Below are 23382 nucleotides of genomic sequence, written 5' to 3' on the forward strand. Positions count from 1 at the left end.
GTTTGGGAACCCCTGGTCTACGGCAACGTTCATGTGTGGGTGTGAGCATGTAGCGTAATATAGGTGTGTGGGTATTACACGTAATATATAATATCTAGATTCTAGACTAATATCACGGCTTATATAATAAAGCTGATGAGTTTGTTTGTTCTCACGAACTACTAGACCAATTTGGATGTAATTTGGCACTAATATACAAAATAAAACAAGCCTTTACATCCGTTGTGGATGATTTTAAATACAGTATTTTTCAGAGCGAAGTAACCACTCCTCAAACACTGTAGTGTCTGGGACAAGATTTTTAAAATAAGTCCGTATGGTTGCCCAAGCGCATACGGCATTCTCGCATCATAGTCGGCCTAGTCCAGAGGAAAGAACTAGTCAATACGTCTGGGACCAACTATGTGCGGGTTTCCGCACGATGTTTTCCTTCACCGTACGAGCGTCCGTATTATGTACTTGAGATCAGAGAATGTCTCATAGATACACGCCTCCACCCGGGTTCGAACCTGCACCCTCTAGGAGAGCGAACTGAAGGTCTACCCAGTAGGCCACGGACGCTCTATAGAAAATACATACCACGGAATTAAGGGCTATCGCACATTTGTCAGCATAGTACGCACTACGCGCCGTAGGCCCCGCATAGTTCAGGAAATTAGGCACGTACGGTGCTGACAAAATATGTGGGAGGTTTCACATCATATTTTCATACAACAAATTCTTAAATGCGGCGCTTACGGCGCGTGCTTGCTGACAAATAAACGATCACCTTTAAAATAAAATAAAACAAAAAAAAATCTTAATTGCATCAAAAATATACAGAACTTCCAGAAGATATAAGTGTTTTTTTTGCTGTTTAAATTACTAAAATGATTAACTGCAGCTCTCACACTAGGATAACCTGTGTCGTGACACCTTTATAAGCACACATACATACATAGTAGTGTGTGATCACTACAAGCTAATGAACAGGTGTGGGATCATTAACTACATGCGATATTAGCTGATGGATTGGGATTAGGGAGTAAGAGGAAAATCGACAAAATTGATTCTGCTTTATTACCCGAACTCCGAAGTAGGTATCATTACAGAAGACGGTGGTGCCATGATGTAGTCTACACCTACAGTTATACTGAGTATAGAGAAGCTTTTTTAGCTACAGATTTAATAGAACCTTTAATAATATTTACAAAGAGATGTGCGACTACAGATAAAACGACTTCAACCAATATTTCAGGATATAAAACCTTAATACTTTATAGTTTTCACTTTTCTGACACTAAAAGAAACCGTCTAGACTCCAGACGGGGTGATTCAAAATAAAAACGACGCAGTTACAATTTTACACAAAGAAAAATACTAAGTTAGACTTAGGTCCCAAGACGTCTGGATTAGTAATAAATATTCGGATATTTTCAAGCCTTATTGGCACCCACATGAACCTAATGAAAATATTTTCTACTTCCATTTATACATCTAAGGTTACTTTTTCAGTCAGCATTTTTGGGCGGGATTAAAATGGTCGCATTTAGCAATTCCTCTCAATCAATTCTCAAAATGTATTGTCAAAACTGTTAAGGGCCCCCGAGATGGTCAAACGGTTTGACTCAAACACGTAAATTTTGGTTTGATCGTTTACAAAGCTAGTTTGAACGGTTTGTCAAACATTTACGTGTAGTCAGCGACTAGTCGGCGAATAGTCGGCAAAAAGCGCCGACTATCCGGCTTTTTATTATTTTACTATTCTATTTCATACAATTTTAAAGTCGGTTTTATCTTTACCATTACCATTTATTCGTCACAAGACGTGTACTCGACAGCGCGTATTGAACCAAACTGTGCAGTGTCGTTTGACAAACCGTTCAAACCGACACCAAACGGTTGCATCAAACATCACGCATCAAACGTTTGATCGTCTCGGGGGCCCTTTAAACTCACAAGCGATTAGCGGTTTTTAAAAAATGAATCATAATATTATGATTTATGATTCTCCAAAGCGACCATTTTACAAAGACTTCTATTTAAATAGAAGTCTTTGCCATTTTAGCCCCGCTGTTTTAACTCTTGAAGAGTGAAAATCTATACTCTATACTAGTCTATACTAATATTATAAATGCGAAAGTATCTCTGTCTGTCTGTCTGTCTCGCTTTCACGCCAAAACTACTGAACCGATTGTAATGAAATTTTGTAAACAGATAGTCTAAAGCCTGAGAAAGGTTCTTTCACAGTGGACTAACTCTATTCTATACCATATTACTACTAGATTGGGTATTTCTTTAAACTTTCGAATTCAAGAGCGCACCTGACCCTAACTTGACTACATACTTAAACCTAGATCTCAAAATCTGTAAGGTCTAGAAAACTGATTTTTTGACACAAGTAACTTCAGTTCATGTGAAGATTAAACGCTCAAGACTGACGATTACTGAAAAAATGCTCGATCGAGCATTGATAAAACCTAAATTTGCTCAAAAAACTTTTTTTCATAATCTATAGTTCGTCTTTTATTCAAGTAAAACTGCCTAATTTGGCGATGATTCCGCGTCGTTCTTTTTCACCTGGCATATGAAAGACGGGCGTGAGTGCGAAGAGAGAAGGACGACGTTTGATTTTTTGAGTCAAGAGCGCTCTTAAATTAAAAACACCTTTAATTTCCTTTTGCTTTTTATGCTTTTCATATAAAATGCTTCGTTGAGTGTAAAATAAAAGTAATTAGCAGTAAAAACCAAGCGTTTAATACATCGCAAAACTCGATAGTGATCTCGTCGAGCCAGTGGCGGATTTACCAATAGGCTAAGTAGGCTGGAGCCTAGGGCGGCAGATTTAGAGGGGCGGCAAATTTAGCCCCATTTTTTTAAATCTTACAGAAATAAAAATCCCACAAAAAACACTTCTTGTAAAATATTGCCGAGACGACCACATAAGGTTTACCCTGTGAAAAAGATATGAGATCTTAATATGTAGAGCCAATTAGCTTCTGAATCTACACGGCCTAACTCTACTGACCCTAACTTAAACAAATTCTACATACCAGTAAATATGTAAGGTTTCGCCGTTTCGCTACCGCACTGGGTGAAACCTTGTTTTTGAAAAGCAAAAATTTTCAAAAAATGTTTTGGTATGATATGATTGTGAACTAAACTAACGTATTGAATTTCAAATGTCAGTTATAGGGGCGGCAAAAATTGAATAGCCTACAGGCGGCAAATTTGTAAATCCGCCACTGCGTCGAGCCAGTTTACTCTAATTGAATTGAATTGAATTTAAAAGTCTAGAAGGTACGGCTCGCTAATTAGGTAAGTATTATCAATACATATTATAAAACAAAGTCGCTTTGAATGAATACAAGTCAAAACTGCTGAATCGATTTTAATCATTTTTTCAGCGGCTAAGTATATATTTTATACCCGATGCGAAGCCGGGGCGCTAGTAATATTATAATTAGTAATTCTGTAAAAACAATAAGTAATAATAATCATCTGTATAAAATCAATGCGAATGTGTAAACAGGTAGAATAGAATAGATTTTTTTTGTACAACTTAAGGCGGGGAATAATCTCAATCAAAAACGATAACCTTGCACACAACCAAAGACCAAGCGTATACGCATCGCAATAAGATTCATTTTATTCATAAAACTATAGGTTCTCGGGCGGATCTTCTCTATTTTTGCTGTTTTTTTTTAAATATCTTTGGAAATAAATATTAAGAAACAAAATTGTTCGATTAAAGAATTTTTAATATAGATTTACTAACAATTTATTCAAATAAAATGTACAATTATCCTAGTTAATACTTATATTTCGATGAAATAGAGTTTTTTCGGAGGTAAGTTTGTAAATTAATTACAGCCAAAGTATTACGTTTTATTAAAATGTTTATGGTGTAAGGTATTTTGAATATTGTGCTTTATATCTCATATTTTTTAACGCTTCGTTATTATATTGGAACTAGGTAAACCGGGAGTCACGGAATAACAAATTGGGGTTTATCCTCGCCTTAAAACTAAACTTAAACTCGACTCGGACTCGCGCACGAAGGGTTCCGTACCATTATAGAGCAAAATTGTAATTTTTTGATTACATTTACGATACGAACGACAAAATTAATTGATTACGAGCAAAAAAGGTAAAAAAATCACGTTTGTTGTATGGGATATTAATTTTATTTTGTTTTTAGTATTTGTTGTTATAGCGGCAACATATTATATGCACAATCTGTAAAGATTTCAACTCTCTAGCTATTACCGTTCTTGAGTTACAGCCTGGAGACATACAGACAGACAGACGGACATACAACGAAGTCTTAGTAATAGGGTTCCGTTTTTACCCTTTGGGTACGGAACCCTAAAAATAAGTACCTGTAGGAAAACTATGTACAAATAGGCGGTCTTACTACTAACAGCATAATATTATGCAGTTTCTGCCAGACAACCTTTGGTACCATAGATTATTATTTATTACTTAATTGACATGAAAAATGTGATATTGAATGTACTGTCACTTCTTGGTGGAAATTCATCTTCAATTAAATAATTATACACTTTCCTTGCACTTATTCCACTTTATTTTAATATATTTATTACAAAATGGATTTAACAATTTTGTAATTAATATATTAAAATAAAGTGGAATAAGTGCAAGGAAAGTGTATAATTATTTAATTGACATGAAAAATGTACGGTTTAAGGTTTTCAATGAATTAATTAAAACTTTTGAAAAAAAAACGTGTGGCACTCGGAGACTACCGCGGTAAAGCTATAGCATAGCATTTTTTATCAACTTATGCAATTATAATTCCCATACGTCTAGTCGTACGCACACAAACACCGTGCCGAAGTCTGGCAACGCCGCTGTGCCGCGGCCGGTTGGAGTGCGGGGTGTTAGGTTTTTTCGTTACGGAATTTCTTGATTCGGATGCCATGATAAAAACTATGCATTAACTTAACAAAGTGATACCTATAACCTACCTAATACTTAAGAATGTGGTTACTGTGTAATGTGTACACTGTACAGTGGGTGGCCATATTATTATTATACTGTGTGAGTGATTTCAGTAATTGTTGCCGTCCTTTGAAAAACCAAAGTTTAAACAGACACAGCATTGGACTGAGGAATGCTGGAAGAAGGAAAACAATTAGATAGTTATTTTAATTGATTTTTTTTAGTAATTATGAGGTTGAAGGCGTACCTTAATATGAGCCAATTGATTCAGATTTTCAAGGACAATTCTCAGCTTCTTCACCGCAGACGACTTGAAAAATTTGATGAAAGCTGTGTTGTTGAACGAGTGATACCTCCTTTGTAGGTTACAATATGAGACGAGATGATTGGATGGTTGAAGGAACGCAAAAAAAGCAATATTAGTCTAGAGATGTGCCGATCATGACTTTGGCCGACTAGCCCACTAGCCGATTAGTCGGCTGCAAAGAAGCCGACTAATCGGCTGACTAGTCGGACAAGCCGATCATGGTTTCGGAAGTTTCTGTAACGCTTTTTTACTGCTGTTTCACGTCATAGTAAAATGTTCACGTCGCACACGCAGTGTTGCCATTTTAGTGCTTTCGGCACTAAATCTAGTGCATTTTTGGTATGTTCAGTGCGCATCCAAGATTTTTAGTGCATAGTGCAATTTTTAGTGCTTTTTTCATGTCTGCTCTTTAATTATAAATAAATTGATATAGTGGCCTTTTTCTGGAATCATTTCACCGCTCACGCTATCTCTCGCATTTATAGTCTGTCAAAAAAGTGAAGAAAAGTAAAAAGTGGCAACATCCTAGTGTCATCCCTTTTTTTCTTAGATTGATTTGAAAGATACAAAACGATGACACTACGATGTTGCCACTTTTTAATTTCTTCACTTTTTGACAGACTATACACGAGTTGGATATCGATGATGTCACCACTCACCAGTCGGCACTCGGCAGTCACCACACTAGTGTCGCTCTCTGCTCTATGGCCGGGGATTTTTTCAGTACTCAGTCAAGACGTTCCTTAACGCGTACGTACATACGTTTTGTTTTGCGTTTAATCAGTTACATTGTGTCCCTTGATAAGTGTTTAGTTTGAACTTTTATACTTTCCGTTGACTTTAAATATTTTGAAATTGTAAGTTGATTGATTTAATGTCGTATTAAAATATAGATATTAAAAACTATGTTTTGAATTTTATATGTCTTTCTTTTGAAATCCATGTCAATTTTAAATATTTAGTGCTTTGAAGTCGAAAATACCACAGATCTAGTGCAATTCGCACCGCTTTTAGTGCTCTACGGACATTGCCTTCTGGCAACACTGCGCACACGCCGCGCGCCGCCTGCAAACGTGTCGAATCGTGTTAAGTATGTTTACTTAGCGTACGTTACTTTATTTTGTTTAGCTATGATACAGTTGATGGTTTCCATTAAATATTTCATGTACATGAAATCTTAATTTAATAATACATACTTAATTTGTTGTTAAAGTTATATTTACAAAAATAATTTCTTTACTAACAAGTAATTTCAGAAACACTTCATTCAATTTTAAAATGTGTAACACTGAATGAGTGTGATCTGAACACATTATAAATAATTATCAAGGTTTTTCTTTAATATAATTTCAATAATGGCAAAAAAATAAAAAAGCCGATTAGTCGGCGCTTTTTGCCGACTATTCGCAGACTAGTCGCCGACTACAAAAGTGGCCGGATAGTCGGCTTTACCGACTAGTCGGCACATCTCTAAATATTACCTACCTGCGAGTTTTGCACGCTCCTCTCCATCACGATGGCTGAATAGTAGCCAGACGGCACCTGCAATTATGCAGCACTCAACTACACCTTACCATATTGCCAAAAAAATATTAAGTAACTTTTTTAAAGATAATAACTATACCTTCCTACCTACCTAATATAGGCATAGACTTATTTATATGATTATAGGTCTACCAGAAATTTTTGACAGCAAATTTTCAAAAGATATCCTTGATCATTGGATTTTTATTATTTATATTATCTATTATTTATATTTACATGTTTAATACACAGAATCAGAATGATTTTGATGACGTGGTTTTAGGTTAGGCTCTGGAAGAACATGTAGTCATGTAGGTATGCAATTTAACCCGAAAAAGAACTTAGCATAGAATGTTAAATAAATGCTTCGGTTTGTCTGTCTGCCTGGACCTCTTCACGCCCAAACCGCTAAACCGATTTTGCTGAAATTTGATATGGAGATACTTTGAGTCTCGGGAACGGACAAAGGATAATTGTTGTCCCGGAAAATCTACGGTTCCCGCGCGATAAAAGGATTTTCGCATACCTACAATAGGCCTCTTGCATATCGTTGCTACGAGTAAGCTACGGCAACGCCGCGGGTCGGTTGACGGCGGAAACTCACGGGCGCTTTTCTCATATGAATCTCATACAAGTCACTGCACTTTTTTGGTAATTGTTTATATTTTAAGCACAATAAAAAGTAATGAGCCAAATTATTATTGATTGTGGACTTCATAATATTTCCGCAGACTTTTTCCGCGGAAAATCAGTACTTATCGAAAGCTATAATTTACTTAAATCTAACAATCATGAAATATTCTTTCAAATTCATTGAATATGATTTTTACTTTGTATTTATTTATTTGTAAGATCATCTTCTTAGTTATTGCTTATTACTAAAAACGGGTTGTTTACCTAATTAAAAATTATAGAGCACAAACTAATTCCAAAGCAATCATGTTCATGAAGTCTTCGAAATCCATGATGATGGAGAACGAATCATCCGTGTAAAAGTAATACCACAGACCAGAGTAGGTAATCGACTGTACGACGTGAAAGTGGAGCTATGTATTGAATAATCTAAACAAATATATTTTCAGCAACTTTTCACCCATACATGTATAATAAAAATAAAAAATGCAGATGTATTTCATTATCAAAGAAATTTTTCTTTGATTTTTATGATTAATATGTAATATAATAAATTTACTAGATGACGCCCGCAACTCCGTTGTGCCATAACTCTTGCACAACGGAGTAACCGCGCGGGATTCGGGACCGTACATTTTCCCGAGACAAAAAGTATCCTATGTCCAGTAGCGTAAATATAGGGCTGGCAAAATGCCACGGGCCTCCGACCCAAATGGGCAAAAACTTTTAAGTAAGTACATAATATTGTTTATTATAAACGTGACGATTTTTACTGATAGAGCCCCATCAATTTGTCACGGGCTCCGGATCTTATAGTCCTTTTATCCTTTTTCGGGACTCTTAAGAATATATTATGGAGTTATCCATGCCAAATTTCAGCAAAATCTATTCAGCAGTTTAGGCGTTAAGAGGTAACAGACAGACACACTTTCGCACTTATAATATTATTAGTAAATTAGTAATATAAGTAATTAGTATATTAGTATGATAATATTATAAATGCGAAAGTGAATAGGTATTGAAGGAATTAGTAATAAATATTGAACCGACAATAATATTATTTATATCGTTTTTTTAATTACAATATCTTATTATACATAAAACAATGATATTAAAAATAACTTGCACGTGATATTTTATAAATATTCATGCGAGATTTAGATTTAAGCATGATTAATAATCGGCATGTTGATTTCTATACGTTTCCCAATTCCGTCTCAGAAACGAATAAAACATTAGTTCACGAATCCGAGATTGGGAATTTTTGTACCCTACAACACAACAGTACCTCGTACCGCCCATATTTTCCTTATTCCGAGCACTTTTTAACGTTTTCAACGTGTTTTCATTTTTAAACTAGTAAACCGTATTTCACAGCTGATCGCACTCTGACACCCACGTGTTGCCTGAATCAGCCACTCGCAGCGCCATTAGAGATATCCAAGAGGCCTATATAACGCGACGGAATTTCGGCATGGTGTGTCATCGGTAATTTCAAATACATTGCAGGCGGAATCATGCCGAACTCCCGCCGCGGAACTTCGGCATGGTGTGTTTAGACACAGACACAATATCTATGTATTAGTAATATCTATGGACGCTTCACACCACGTCAGTCTAGCCCCGTGCTAATTACCTGAAGGACTTGTGTTACAGGTAAGTACCAGAACTACCAGACAACGGTCAACGGAAACATATTATGAACACAAAATTGTACTTTTTTGTAAATAATATAATAATTTGGCCACCGACCAATTTGATTGACATCATCAAAATAATATGATCAAAAATAATTTCATGTAAATCATGCTATTAACGCCATCTATTGACAAGTAAATACGACTCGTACTTTCTTTAACGTGCAACCGAAAACAAGTTACGGATTGACGACAGCGACCATTTCACAGGACCATCGTTGCGTACGTTCCCTAAGAGCCAGTCCACCCGGCGCGTTGCGTCAGCGTTGCGTCGACGCAGCCTGCCGTTGCGTTCAACTCAACGCAATGCGTTGTTTTACATACAATTAACCAAGGTGTTCACACGGCGCGCTGCGTCGACGCAACGCGCGCACACAATATGAGGACAGTTGTCCCAGAGACGAAGCGGGAGAGGGTGTTGACGTTAAGACTTCTTTATGACGCTGCGATGACGCAGCGCCTATGTGGCCGGCTATGCGTCATACGGCAGCACTGCGTCGACGCAACGTAGACACAACGCACCGTGTGGACTGGCTCTAAGGCTGATTTTAGTCTCACGCTGACGGCTAACCACTCCTCCTCGCGTCAACGCTTTCTAGAATTTTATGCGAGATCGGCCATCAGCGCCAACGTGAGTAATATTATATTTTGTTCTGTGGCGCCGACGGTCAGCGTCGGCGCCACAGAACAAAATATAATATTATTAAATCAGCCAGAATCCCCGATAAGTTTCTGACGATAAGTTTCTGAAGTTTTAATTATTAAATCAGCCAGAATCCCCGATAAGTTTCTGACGATAAGTTTCTGAAGTTCTAAAATAAGTTCCCGAAGGTTTAGTTTTAGGCTGGTCAATCTAAATAAAAATACTAATTAAACATCACAATAATTTTTTTATTAAAAAAATTATACACAATAAAACCATTATTAGAACTATTCTATTCTAGACTAAAAGTAAATTAAATGCGTGGTTTATGACAATAGCTAAATTTACTGTGCTTTAAACACTACGATAAAATCTATGATTAAAACAAGGCACTCACCGAATTGATTAGTAAAATTATTATTTTCGGCAAAGAATTGTTTGTTATCCTTTGTCCAATTTAATGAAGTGATCAGTAAAGTTTGAACACTTATTTATTCTATAAGAAATATTTAACACGGATAATAATTTTATGTTTGTAGTAATGTATACAATACAATACAAGAGAATTTTAAGATACACTGGCATATTATCCAGCTTCTTCACTAGCAATATCCACTGAGCATATACAAGTTGTAACAAAACGTAGTGATAATACTTTAGGGTGTGTATGTGTTACTTGTAAGTAACAATTAAGTATTATCACTTAGTTTTGTTACACCCTGTATAAGTAAAAAAGGTGATTAATATTGCTACTGTAGCTTGCGGCAGCTTTACTGGATTCAAGCACTGTCAATTTTGTCAATAATGGACCGGATTGGAAGCTGACCAAGAGCCAGAATCCAATGATGCTTGCGCTTGCTACTGCACCATGTAAATACGCCTATATTTTCTAATCAATTCCAATATAAATTCCATAAAATAGATTCCATTCAGATGCAATGTCGTTGATTAATTATTTCATGGGTCTGGGGTCCGATTCACTTGTGGCGAACATCTTTCCGATTTTTTTCGAATCCGAATTGAACGAGAATTGTGATTTAATTGCAGATTTCGTGATCATAATTTTTTTACCACTATCTAGGATACAATATTAAGTAGTAGCTGTGTATCGGTGCAATAACACTTATTTCTACACAGTGTATCGCTAAAACTAATTTGTACCATGTGATATATTTTATACATATTGTCTATATGAGCATATCCATTCTAAGGGTACGCACGTATAAAACGGCTGCGTCGCACACTTTTTGTGACCAAGTTGCCCTTGGTACTGTAATATGCAAAATGCTCCCCGTCATAATATGCGTGTACCTTAAATGAGCACTTATACAAATAATTAAGTAGAAAAACATGCATTTTACATAGATGGACATCTGGGACAGATTGAAAATATACTGTAAAATATAAATTACTTTTAGTTTCTAATAATATGGCAGTAGATCACATTGCATAATTAAACAAACCATTGCCATAAACTAGTCATCACGACAAAACAAGGAACATAATTATTGTACTGGAAAGGTTCAAGAAAATAAATCTACTACTCATGCAGAAATCAACTCACAGTTCTAACTCTAAACACTGTCAAATAATTATTCATACATACATACATGGAGTCAATGTTAAATGGAAATATCTTTTCATCGATTTTATTTCTTGATTAAAATCTAGTGTATAATTCATGTAAGTGACAATTTCTATTAATTTACAGTGAAGTTTCAGTAAGGGCTGAAAAAGCTCAGATATTGTGACACTAAAACTATTCTGCAAATTGAATAGAAATTATATGAATTGGAGTTCTGACATTAATAATAAAATATGTAGATGTTATCAAAATAAGTGTATGAATAATTATTATTTTAAAACAATTACCGCCTTACTGATAAAAAGAATCACACTGTGTATACAGACCTTAAAGTTACGAAATGTTTATTTCCTTTTCTGCTAAGCAAATGTATTACACACTGTGGATTTTTTTTATTAGTAAGGAGTTACTTAATAATTCCAATATGCATATTATCATTATAACAATGTATCTTATACATCTCACATATCAAGATCAAAGATGAGATCATTTTTAAACTTAACCTCTGGGTATAGACCCGGGTTTAACTTTTCAGGGTCATACAGGTTAGTATTATGCTTAATATTATCACAGGACTTCTCATTCACTTTGTTGGGCAGCTTGGCTTTTTTACTTGTCTCTTTTGACAATTTCTTTGCCCACTCTTTACTTTTTTTTTCACTGTCATCAATGGCAAGCTCTGATGATCCTTTCCTCAAGCCTGTGTTCTGGGAGTTTCTCATCTTCTCATATGCCACCTCCGAGTCGGACATGGTGTATTTACAGTCACCCTCCGCATCTGAAGTGTCTGCCAGTCCACTGTCGTGTCTCTTCTTGAGTGCTGTCTTCCTAGGTGCTGATGACTGAAAATTAAAAAAAATGTTTATTAAAGTTTACTCAAGTATAGTCACAAAAGAAAATTGTGTTTACATAACAGTGTTGAATGACTGTAAATATTATGTTAGCAGTTGGAAGTTTTCAAAGTAATTGGACCTATCCATCAAGATAATGTTAGAATAGTTCCCAAAACGCACTTTAACAACAACAATATTATAGATCATACAATATTATATTTATTACTTATTGTTATATTAGTTTTTGTTACCCGAATTGAAACCAAAGTATCTTCCTCCGCTTCACTTTCACTCTTTCTTCTTTCTTGGCTACGTTTTTTGTTCTTCTTCCTTTGATTTTTCCTCTTCTGGGCTTCAATTGAAGAATTGAACCTGTAAAAAATTTATTAACAATGTATTTAATTATCACATCAATATTACTGAGAAGGAAGTTATACTTTAAGTCATAATACTAATATTTATATACATAATATGTATATCTACTTGTTTGTAAATTGTATGACCTTATAAGAAGTTGCAATGGTCTTACATGATATCATCATAAAAATTATATTATCTATAAGAAGACTTACTAGACATTGATTGATTATTATGTATTTGCATTTATAAATAGCTAGACAATGGAATATTATTATTATCACACAATATACCTGTAAAACTGCCTTGCAATAACATTACTAAACCTAACAGTCTTTTTTAAGCTGGATTCTTCTGGAATACAGTCGGAACTTATATAATCCATAGATGAAGCGACATCTCCTGTGCTTGATTCAGAATAGCTCCTCATAATACTAATTGGTTTCCTGAGTATACTTTTAGCTCCATTTTCGCTATGGCCAGAATCTACCCAAACTATTTTCCGCTCTTTATGTTCCTCTTCAACATTACTTTTACTAGACACCAAAATATTTGTTTCCATTCCAGTATTAGTTACTTCTACAATGGGAGCATCTTCTGCAACTTTTTCTTTCTCTTCTACCTTTTCTGTTTCCTGAATAGTCTTGTTTATTTGCGAGGACTCTATGATCTCTTCAGTCATATCCTCATTTAGGCCTATAGAGAAGCATTTTGGAAGGCATCCATTCAACTCCAGCTGCAATATTACATTGTTATCCCAGGCTTCGCCTATGGCATCATTAAAGGTAACATCGTCTTCAAACAAGATAATCGCAGCATAATACATTTGTACAAATCCAGAACCGACAGTAGAAAATTTAATGTATATTTTACTGTCCTCTTTTTTAACTTGAACAGAACTGGGATCGGTGTTTTTAACATGGAAGGTGAAGGCAATTACATCATCCAAAACATTGTAAGTGTAAGATGGGAGAATGTAGCCAATGGTGGACTCTAGGAATTCATTGTTATTTATTTCTTTAGTATTTTCAGTTGCAGTTATGCTGGGATCAGTAGTTGTAGATTGAATTTCCTCCACTAAGCACTTTTGAGTCTCCTCCTCCTCATCGAAGGAGTTGTTTTCGCTGTCAATACCACTATCGGCTCTCAGAGGTTTAAGAGTTCTGCTGGGAACTTTTTCAGCTATCACTGGTAAGGTCACCGTTAACACATGTTTTGTTTTGTCAAACTTGGCGTTCCCACATTCATCGTTCACAGAATATGGCAATGTTATGTTTAGTTTGTACTTGGCAGGTTTCTCTGATATTAAACTTAGGCTTCTATCTTTAACATCTAACATGCAATCTTTTGTTGATGTTAATAATGGTAGGTTCACAGTTACTAGTATATGGCTAGGTATTGCCATATACTGTTTACTGTGTTTGTCGTAAGTATAATCTTGAAGATCCACATTTTTCTGCTGTTTTATCACATACTTAGGTATAGTATAACCTTTTTCCGACGAGTGACTGAATTCTTTATTATTTTTCGACCTTCTTTTGTGGTGTTTCGACTCACTATCGACTTCATTGGATTTAGACTTCTCTGAGTACACTTTTTGTGGATACAGTTTTTCAATTAATTCCGGAGTCATTGCATCATCTTCGTCGGCGCCCGGAGGAACGAAGTTAGGATCTTCTTTTCGTATAACGGCAGGTGTTGTCATGCCTTTATAATTTAGCTTCGGAAACCGGCAGTTGTTGTTATCGAAGTGGATGTTATAGGTATTCTGTAGACCCTCGAATGCGGTTTTGTTTACTAACTCACGGAAACGTTTGTTAACCTCAGCCATCCGTAATGTGTCGGGATGAAACACGACGTCGTAGACGACGCACCTCTGTTTATTTTTATCGTAGTCCTCCCTAGGCGGTATGATCGAGTACGGTAGCTGCCAGTTTATACCTTTTTTCCCGTTCAATTCCTGAACTTTACACGACGGCTTATCGACGTTGGTGTTGCTGCAAATATTAATAAAAGCTTTCCGGTCGCCAGCGACGCTCGTTTTGATAACATAACCTTCTTTCGGATTGATAAACGTTACGTCGTAGCCACGCTCTTTCTCTAATTGAGTCATTTCTTTCTGATAGATCGCTTGATTCGCCGGGTCACGTACTTCATCGCAGTACTCGCTGAGGAGATCTCGAAATTTCTTATTTTTCATCGCATCTTGAATCGCTTCCAAATCAGCGCGACTAAAGCTGCTTTCGTCGTCGCGAGGTTTTACTCCTGTTGCCATTTTTCTAATCTTCTGCGTCGTTCAATTCTAATTTTATAAATAAACACGACGGAAATAATATTATAGATAGCACGCATAAAAACACGATATTTCAGCTGACGAACTATGTCAACGTAGAGTTCAATAGAGTTCTCTCTGGTTCCTGTTGAACGTCACGTACTTGTTGTTGATTGGTCGATCTTGATTAAATTGTTACCTACCAATCGGATTTTTTTTTAACACGTTAACTGCGTAAGCTAATGTGCACGATCTATCAAATTGGCATTACGAGACCGAAATGTAATCGTGTTTTTCCTTTCGCAGTGACGCGGACGCACCGAGACTTTTTAGATACCGTTCGTTCGAGTTGCTTCCTTAAAACCTCAATATTTTTCTGAAAACTGACTAAACTTTCATGTTTTGTTTATATAAAATGAAACGATAAACTATAAAAGTCTGCCAAGAAAGTGAAGAAATTAAAAAGTGGCAGCATCGTATGCTGCCCCTTCTTAATTAATTCTTCACTTTCTTGACAGACTTATAATATCAGCTTGTAGTATATTGTGGTTCCACCCGGAGTAGCAGTAAAAATTATTGAGATAAACTCAAAAGAAATTTACGAGAACGCGGGCCTGGTTGTTTTCTTTTTTAAATCTCCACCGGATAGCGCGACGGTGGATACTTCTAGATTTTCTATTGGCTCCCCACCGATCTGAAATTATCTGCAGGTTGGCATCACTGACTACATATTGGTTGTGTTTCTAAAAAATATCAGTATATACTGTCAAGTGTGACATAAATCAAAATATCTTAAACCTAAGCGATCATTGGCCTAAGCGATTAGGCCAGTATACTGGTAATAGTTTAGGAACACGCTGACATAATGAAAACTTGTCAAACATGTGTCAAACTGAAAACTGACATTCTTGCTGACCATAGATAAAGTATTATACATAGATAAAGTATTATAATAGATGTAGTCTTAGCCCGCATAAAATGCTTATATATAGTGCTTATAGTGCCCGCATATAGTGCTTAGCACAAAATGGCCACGCGATGCGTGGCCATTTTGTGCTTATTTTCATACAAGTAGTGTGGGTTTATTTTCTTGAATATTTCTATTTGTCAATTATTTCGAAGCATATTATGATACAGGAAAGAAAGTCAATTAGTTCATGATATCGATTAACTATAATTCCTTGTGATGAGAATCCGTAAACACACGTAAAAAGCTATGCAATTTTTATAGCCAAATTATTAATTGATGTGACATTTTTAGCACTAATGCCTTATATAGCACGAATACGGGATTAATAATCTTATAAATTATCTTTTTTTCTTACAAAAATACCGATTGAAAAGCCCAAAAAACGTTGTTCAAAACTTACGTATTTAATGTTAAATCCACGTCTTTGAGGCATTCTTTGGCCATTCTTATGGTATATTATTTAGTGGAACCACAAAACTCAACAATATGTAGCATTAAATGTTCACTAAAAACCTTTATTAACACTTTTATTACATGAAATATGCAGACCGACTCCTTTGTTATGTCCTAGTAAGTAGGACATAACATTACACGCTTTTGACGCTTATACACCTATTTATGGCTCTCTCCAATAAATAGTACCCCAATGGTATTATAGTAAAGCTGACAACTGAAATAGTTTTGGCGGCCATGTTACTTAGAAAACTTCTTCTACTTTTTATTATTGGTGTGGTTTTTATTATTTTTTCCCAGATTGTGTTAATTTTGTGTTTTGATGTTCATTATTAGTAAAATATTGGCCATTTAAATATCCATTATCGTCCACAAGTGCAGGTAAGATGTTGTCAAAACCAAAAGTTATAATTCCTGTGACATATGATGTGAATAATGATAAATAGGGCTATTTCTTCCGTGAGTTTTATCTAAAACATCGTTATAATAACTTTATTATCCTATTAATTGGAATATCATTGTGTCTTTTTCAAATTGAAATGTATCAAGTTTTAAATTCTTTTGCCCATTTTTGTAGCAATTAATGGTATTACATGGTATTACCGATAGTTGTCCACCCATACGCTATCTAGTTACTAAAATGGAAACTGTTTAACAATAAAATTAAAAAAATAAGAAAATGCCCCATTACAAAATTTCAATCAAACTTTGCTTATCCAACTACTGGTTTTGAGTGTCCTAACTACTGTAATTCCGTCCCATGACTGTGATTTACCTACCATTCAGTTTTTACCAAAAAAATCAATATTAACTGAAAAACCATCGCATTTTTATGTTTGCGTATCTTAAGCTAGATAATTTATGAACACAAATATAATATCTATTCCTATTTCATGTGAAGTATTTAATGTTTCACTTTACAGCTATTTCTGTAAAAAAATCCTTAGCTGTCCTATGATTGCCTGGTAGTTTACGGTATAATATTAATATATAATATTGTGCCCCGTTTCCTCCAGGCCAACCGAATAGTTTTTGCCCATGTATCGATTTACTTAAAAAAAAAAACAAAATGTCATAATATAACCTACAATTATTGCAGTTGCAATTTAGTTGCAATTAATAATTCATTCAATATTGTTTTAGCTGGTTTCGTAATTGTTTATATTTTGTGATTGGTTTGATTTAAAGATCAACATTAAAATTCAGCCGTGTCTTGAACAGCTTTCTCTTATAAGAATCATTTTATCTGCAATTTAATTAGTACCCTGCAAGCTACGATTTATAATTTTAAATATTATAATGTCTACAAACATACTAACGATTTTGTGTAAGGGTATTGTAACTCGTGTATCAAATGCGAATTCCATCAGATGTTACTCTAGATGGACACATAGAAAACCTAGTAAGGTGGTTCTGCCTTTTGAAGCTGCCCCAAAAACTAACCTGAAAACTGAAAAAGTTATAGATTTGAGTTCTGTTGTTGAAGAAAAAAAGGAGAAAGCCCAACAGAAGCAAAGAGTGTCCATGCCAAATGTCGATAAAGAAATAGCTGATGCAAAGCTAAAACAAGAAAATAAAAATCAACAAGAAAAGTTCAAAGACATAAAAGAATCAAGGGAGTCTCAATTAAAGAAGAGAAAGTTTTATTTAAGCCAAAAAAAGGTTTTTAATGATGATGGTGAAATAATATATGAAAAATTAAAGGATAATGATGGTAGAATTAAGTAAGTTTTTTGTCTCTTATTTGGTAAAATAATAATTTGAGAAGAGATCCAGGCTGCCAGTATTATACAAAGCTTATTAGTTATGATTTACAGTACGAGTCAATCTACACTTTTTTAGATACTAAGTACCGATGAAGTATTAAAGTATTGTCTAAATACTATCTACATACAAAAAAGGATATGGGCGGACAGCCCATAGACGGCCCCAAATAATAATAAAAAAAATTACCATCTACATAATAAATTTTAAGTAGTATGTAAAATTTTATTCCAGTTACTTATTGGTAAAACTCAAATCTAAGAAGGAAAGATTACACACAAGACAGATGTTAGTTGAAGGATGGCGCCTAATTGTTGATGGTTTGAAAGCTAAATGTAAACTGAATTATGTAATATTCAGTGATGTGGAGGATTTAAATCGTTTAAGGCCTTTCCTTCCAAAAACTGGTGTTTTATTTTACAAAATACCATACAAAGAGATTGGACTGTGGTCTGACGTTGAGACTTCACCAGGTTTATTTGGTAAGTATTTATAGTTAAGTACTAAACATATGTTTTCATATTATGATTATTACTAACTAGCTGTTGCCCGCAACTTCGTCCGCGTGGACTTCAGTTTATAGCGCGCGATGTCAAGAAAATTGGTGTCAAAAGCTTTTATAAAAAGACCCTGGTACCCCTTAAATCAATACAGCTGTGCAGTGTGCACACAATAAGAATTTCATTTTTTATATTAAACTTTATATTTTATGCCAAATTTTAAAGCTTATTTAGCCCCCCAATTATACAACTTTAGGCTGCGTTTCCACTGAAGCGGAGTGAAGCTTAGCGGTGCCCGAATTGACCAATCGTGCTATTCCAGCGGAATGACAGCAAAGATTTCGAGTATTTTCGAGCATGGTGATTCGTCAATTTGGCACTGCTAAGCTCCGCTCCGCTTCAGTGGAAACGCAGCCTTACCCATAAACTATTTATCATTGATAGGTTTAAGGTTACGTCACTGCACAGAAAAAGTACAGAGTTATTTAATACCGTAGAATAGATATAACAATCGAAAAAAATCGAAACTTAAATGTAAGATGATACCACGTCTTATAGAAAGACTTTTGAGCAAGCGTCAGCGCGATGCCGCACAAGAGACGCACGGCGCTATCTATTATGAATTTTTGGAACTAACTTAATTTGAACAAATTTACGCATTTTCACGCCCTTACAACCCTTTTTTCTAGTAAAAAAGTAGCCTATGTCCTTTCTCAGGCTTTAGACTATCTGTATACAAAATTTCATTACAATCGGTTCGGTAGTTTTGGCGTTTGGCGTGAAAGCGAGACTGACAGACAGACAGACAGACAGAGATACTTTCGCATTTATAATATTAGTATAGATTATGTGCACACTGCACAGCTGGTTTTGGGTATTTTGATTAATTAAGGGCCGCACTAAACCGGAATGGCAGCGGCGAGGCGAGCACTTTCAGCGCTGCCATTCCGGTGTAGCGCGGCCCTAAGAGGGGTACCACTTACCAGGGTTTTAAAAAGTTTTTAAATTTGACACAAATTTTGTTGACACCGCGCGCTATAAACTAAAGTCCACGCGGATGAAGTCGCGGGCAACAGCTAGTTATGAATAAAAACAATATATAATAAAGTAGGTACATGACTAGTTCTGTTACAATAATGAAGTAAAAAATAAAACGCCATCTGTTTTCATATATTAGAATTAAAATGTTGATTGCATTGATATAATATTTTCTGGTTGGAATATAGGCCAACACGGTACACTCGAACTCCTTGCGCCTTCTGCTGTCAACTTGTCACATATATTAGAAATGCAGTAGGAGTTCTATAAGATAAGATAGATTGATTATTATTATGCCAAGTGATAATATTATTAAACATAATATTCTAACGTATTAAAAACTATAAACAAAAACATAATAACTAATAAGTATGATTAGTTCTATGTTACAATGAAGTAAAAAATAAAACGCCATCTGTTGAATCGTATTAGAACTAAAATGTTCATTGCATCGATATATTTCTGGATTTTTTATAATATTATACATAAAATATATTTAAGATTTTTGAAATATTGTTTTAATTAATACACATCCAAGACCCAGGAACATTGAAAACTTTTTGTTCCGCCTGCGGGACTCGAACCCAGGACCCCCGGGATGAGCGCTGGCCACGCGCAATGCGAATTAATTTTCATCGATATTTTCATGGAAATAAGATATTTTCCTACATCAAAATGTAGCCTATGTCCTTTCTCAGACTCTAGAATAACTGTGTACAAAATTTCATTGCAATCGGTTCAGTAGTTTTGGCGTGAAAGCGAGACAGACAGACAGACAGACAGACAGACAGAGATACTTTCGCATTTATAATATTATATAGTATGGATATAAGCCTACTGTGTATGGTTACTGTGTGTGTGGGAACCATACATTTTTCCGTTATAAACAGTATCCTAGGTCCTTTTCTGGGACTCACAGTGTCTTCATACTAAATTTCAACAAAATAATTTCAGCAGTTTCAAAATCAAAATTGTTTCATTTCTGAATAAATTTAAAATAAATATTTTCAGAATGTCCTACATGGTGCCTACCACCGGTTTGGGTGTGAAGAGGTAACAGACAGACAGACACACTTCACATTTATTTTAAATATATTGTGACACATCTTTTGATCCTCATAAACTTACATATTTTATAGTGTAGGCAAATGTTAACTTTTTATGATTTAAATTTTTAGGAGTTTTTGAAATGCCAACATCAGAGAACATAGCCCGAACATCCCGTCCTCTACCATTACACCTGGTGTGTGACAACATACGGACTCCCGGGAACCTGGGCGCCATACTTAGAGCGGCTGTTGCTGTGGGATGTGATAAAATACTACTTACAAAAGGTAAACATAAATATGTCTGTAAAAGGTGTGAAATAATTTTCAGTAACTTTTAAAAACAAAGTTTTTTAATAGTTGATTTAAAACAATAATTGCCTTTTTCTGTTTTTTATTCTTTAAAATAATGTACATTATATTTGTTTATTTATTTATTAATATAATATTCTGAAACGTTCGGCATTCCATTACATAAAAAACTAGGCCTTTTCATCCGTTGTGGATGATTTATACAGTATTTTCAGAGCGAAGTAACCACTCCTCAAATACTGTAGTGCCTGGGACAAGATTTTTAAATGTCCGTATGGTTCCTAAGCACATACGGTATTCTCGCAACATAGTCGGCCTAGTCCAGAGGAAAGAACTAGTCAATATGTCTGGGACCAACTATGTGCGGGTTTCCTCACGATGTTTTCCTTCACCGTACGCGCGTCCGTATTATGTACTTGAGATCAGAAAATGTCTCATTGGTAAACGCCTCCACCTGGGTTAGAAACTTCGAACCTGCACCCTCTAAGAGTGCGAACCAAAGGTCTACCCATTAGGCCACGGACGCTCTTTACATAAAAAATACATAACTTATCTATGGAATTTAGGAAGGTACATATATATTTTTTTATTAAATAAGGGCGAAAATGAGCAAACGGGTCACCTGATGGAAAGCAACTTCCGTCGCCCATGGACACTCGCAGCATCAGAAGAGCTGCAGGTGCGTTCCCTCTTAAAAGGCTGGCCTTTTAAGAGGGAATTTTGAATTTTTAGAAGTTGCTTTCCATCAGGTGACCTGTTTGTTCGTTTGCCCCCTTATTTCATTTAAAAAAAAACTCCGGTCGAGCCGGTCCATTCGTGCCGAAGCATGGCTCTCCCATGGTTCATGGTTTATTATAGCTTTATGTATGTATGTTTACTTTATTTCAGGTTGTGTTGATCTATGGGATTCTAAAGTCATAAGGAGTGCTGCTGGGGCCCACTTCAGACAACCGATACAACCTTCAGTGGAATGGGAAGACATTGAAACACTCTTACCACATGATACATCAGTATTTATTGCTGATAGCAACACAAACGTCCTAGATGAAGAAAACAGTATACAGAGTAGTGTACCAGTAGTACCTTACTATGGTGTTGAGTTCGCCAACCTGAAGCATGTCACACTTATTGTTGGTGGCGAAACTGAAGGGATAAGTGTGGAGAGTTATAGGTAAGTGTTGATGTTGTGAATTTAATTTTGGTTTTCCTTAGATACACTCACAGAAATAAATCAAGATAGAATGGCGACGCGCCTGCGTTGCTAAGGAATCGCTTGTGTCAGTTTTTGCTTTGCATTTAGTTAGAACAAATAACTTACCCATGGAAAGAAATACCTCCTTTTGACCGATTCACTTTCGTACTTTTGTTTTTACAATTAGACACTGCACAATGAGGCATTTTTGCACAACCACTCCGATGTAATCAAGTCGAGACGTGCGCGCTGACTAATTGAATGTTCAACAAATCTTGCTCACTTGTGCCATTCTATCTGATTTATTTCTGTGGATATACTATTATACAAGTGGGGCAGATGGGGACAGCCAATATTAACTTTATAAATAACTCAGTTAAATAACATCAGGAATCAATTTTTTTTGTTGTTTTTTAGATTTAGATCTATAATATGTTGATCGTAAGAAGAGTTATTTTATAATTTCATAATACTGGTAATAGATAGTCAATAATTTAGATTTTATAGTGTAAAAACTTGTCTATTAATTTCATGCTTTTGCTATTTTATATATTTTTTTGATCCATAGATTCGCGGCAGCCAAGAATGGTGTAAGACTGAACATCCCATTGCAGCAAGGAGTTGATAGCTTAAACACCGGCATGGCAACAGCGGTCATAAGCTGCGAAATAAGGAAACAGATGACTCAAGCGTGGGCCAAACTTAAGCTGCAGAAGCAAGACGTACAGGCCACATAGCTTAAAAAGTATAAACAGTAGGTTAATACATAGTCTTGGATATTAAATGGTAGTTTTATTTTGGAAACAATTTAAGCGAATTTGGATATTCTTTTACTTTTAAATATCTTAAAACCGCCATCTATTGGTTACAGTTGTAACTATGTATGTATTCACTATTCAGGTACCAAGTACAACTTGTGCTGGCTTTGCGGTTCGTGGTTCACTGGAACATATTATAGTAAGTACCTTACAAAAGTTCCATAATAGTACTGCCATCTATCGATTCATGTACTATCAGAGAAGTTGATTCATATGCGGGCTCCTCACTCGCGGGCCGCGGCACGAATTGTGGCCGCGATTCAGGGATGCAACGCGCCGTGAACACGACGCGAACAAATACGGCCCTCTACACTCGCAATCATCCCATTTACATTCGCGCATTTGGGTAAAATGGACGTTGAAGTCACTGTTGCTGCTGCTCTGACATTGTGTGCGACAGCCTACCGACAGCGAATAAAAGCAAGTGTGGATGATGTTCGCGTTCGCGTATCGTGAGCCCTTTGTCGCGGGCCAAAAAACCGACACCGGACGGG

The 23382-nt window shown here is 35.6% G+C and overlaps 2 protein-coding genes across 2 annotated transcripts; one reads left to right on the top strand and one right to left on the bottom strand.

Annotated features, from left to right (window-relative positions):
* Nucleotides 1–10429: 10429 nt before the first annotated feature.
* Nucleotides 10430–14915, bottom strand: LOC121731526 (protein kintoun). The gene is made up of 3 exons (XM_042120992.1): nucleotides 12817–14915; nucleotides 12418–12538; nucleotides 10430–12175 (listed from the first exon to the last, which is right to left on the bottom strand). Exons 1-3 carry the CDS (start codon nucleotides 14796–14798, stop codon nucleotides 11795–11797), a joined length of 2484 nt encoding a protein of 827 aa, XP_041976926.1. The 5' UTR covers nucleotides 14799–14915; the 3' UTR covers nucleotides 10430–11794.
* Nucleotides 14916–17346: 2431 nt separating this feature from the next.
* On the top strand, nucleotides 17347–22848 carry LOC121731536 (rRNA methyltransferase 3, mitochondrial). Its single transcript, XM_042121011.1, has 5 exons — nucleotides 17347–17942; nucleotides 18217–18464; nucleotides 20699–20854; nucleotides 21767–22049; nucleotides 22639–22848. Exons 1-5 carry the CDS (start codon nucleotides 17518–17520, stop codon nucleotides 22805–22807), a joined length of 1281 nt encoding a protein of 426 aa, XP_041976945.1. The 5' UTR covers nucleotides 17347–17517; the 3' UTR covers nucleotides 22808–22848.
* Nucleotides 22849–23382: the final 534 nt, after the last annotated feature.

Source organism: Aricia agestis, chromosome 11 (assembly GCF_905147365.1).
Source record: "Aricia agestis chromosome 11, ilAriAges1.1, whole genome shotgun sequence".
In the NCBI taxonomy this organism is placed as follows: domain Eukaryota; kingdom Metazoa; phylum Arthropoda; class Insecta; order Lepidoptera; family Lycaenidae; genus Aricia; species Aricia agestis.

What these genes read in the sequence shown, in the direction of transcription:
- LOC121731526 (XM_042120992.1), bottom strand. Translation starts at nt 14,798, where the DNA reads ATGGCAACAGGAGTAAAACCTCGCGACGACGAAAGCAGCTTTAGTCGC. An exon ending in ATTGCAAGGCAGTTTTACAG is followed by an intron (nt 12,539 to 12,816) that starts GTATATTGTGTG and finishes AATTTTTTACAG; the next exon opens with GTTCAATTCTTCAATTGAAG. An exon ending in ATACTTTGGTTTCAATTCGG is followed by an intron (nt 12,176 to 12,417) that starts GTAACAAAAACT and finishes TTTAATTTTCAG; the next exon opens with TCATCAGCACCTAGGAAGAC.
- LOC121731536 (XM_042121011.1), top strand. Translation starts at nt 17,518, where the DNA reads ATGTCTACAAACATACTAACGATTTTGTGTAAGGGTATTGTAACTCGT. An exon ending in GATAATGATGGTAGAATTAA is followed by an intron (nt 17,943 to 18,216) that starts GTAAGTTTTTTG and finishes ATTTTATTCCAG; the next exon opens with TTACTTATTGGTAAAACTCA. An exon ending in ATAAGTGTGGAGAGTTATAG is followed by an intron (nt 22,050 to 22,638) that starts GTAAGTGTTGAT and finishes TTTGATCCATAG; the next exon opens with ATTCGCGGCAGCCAAGAATG.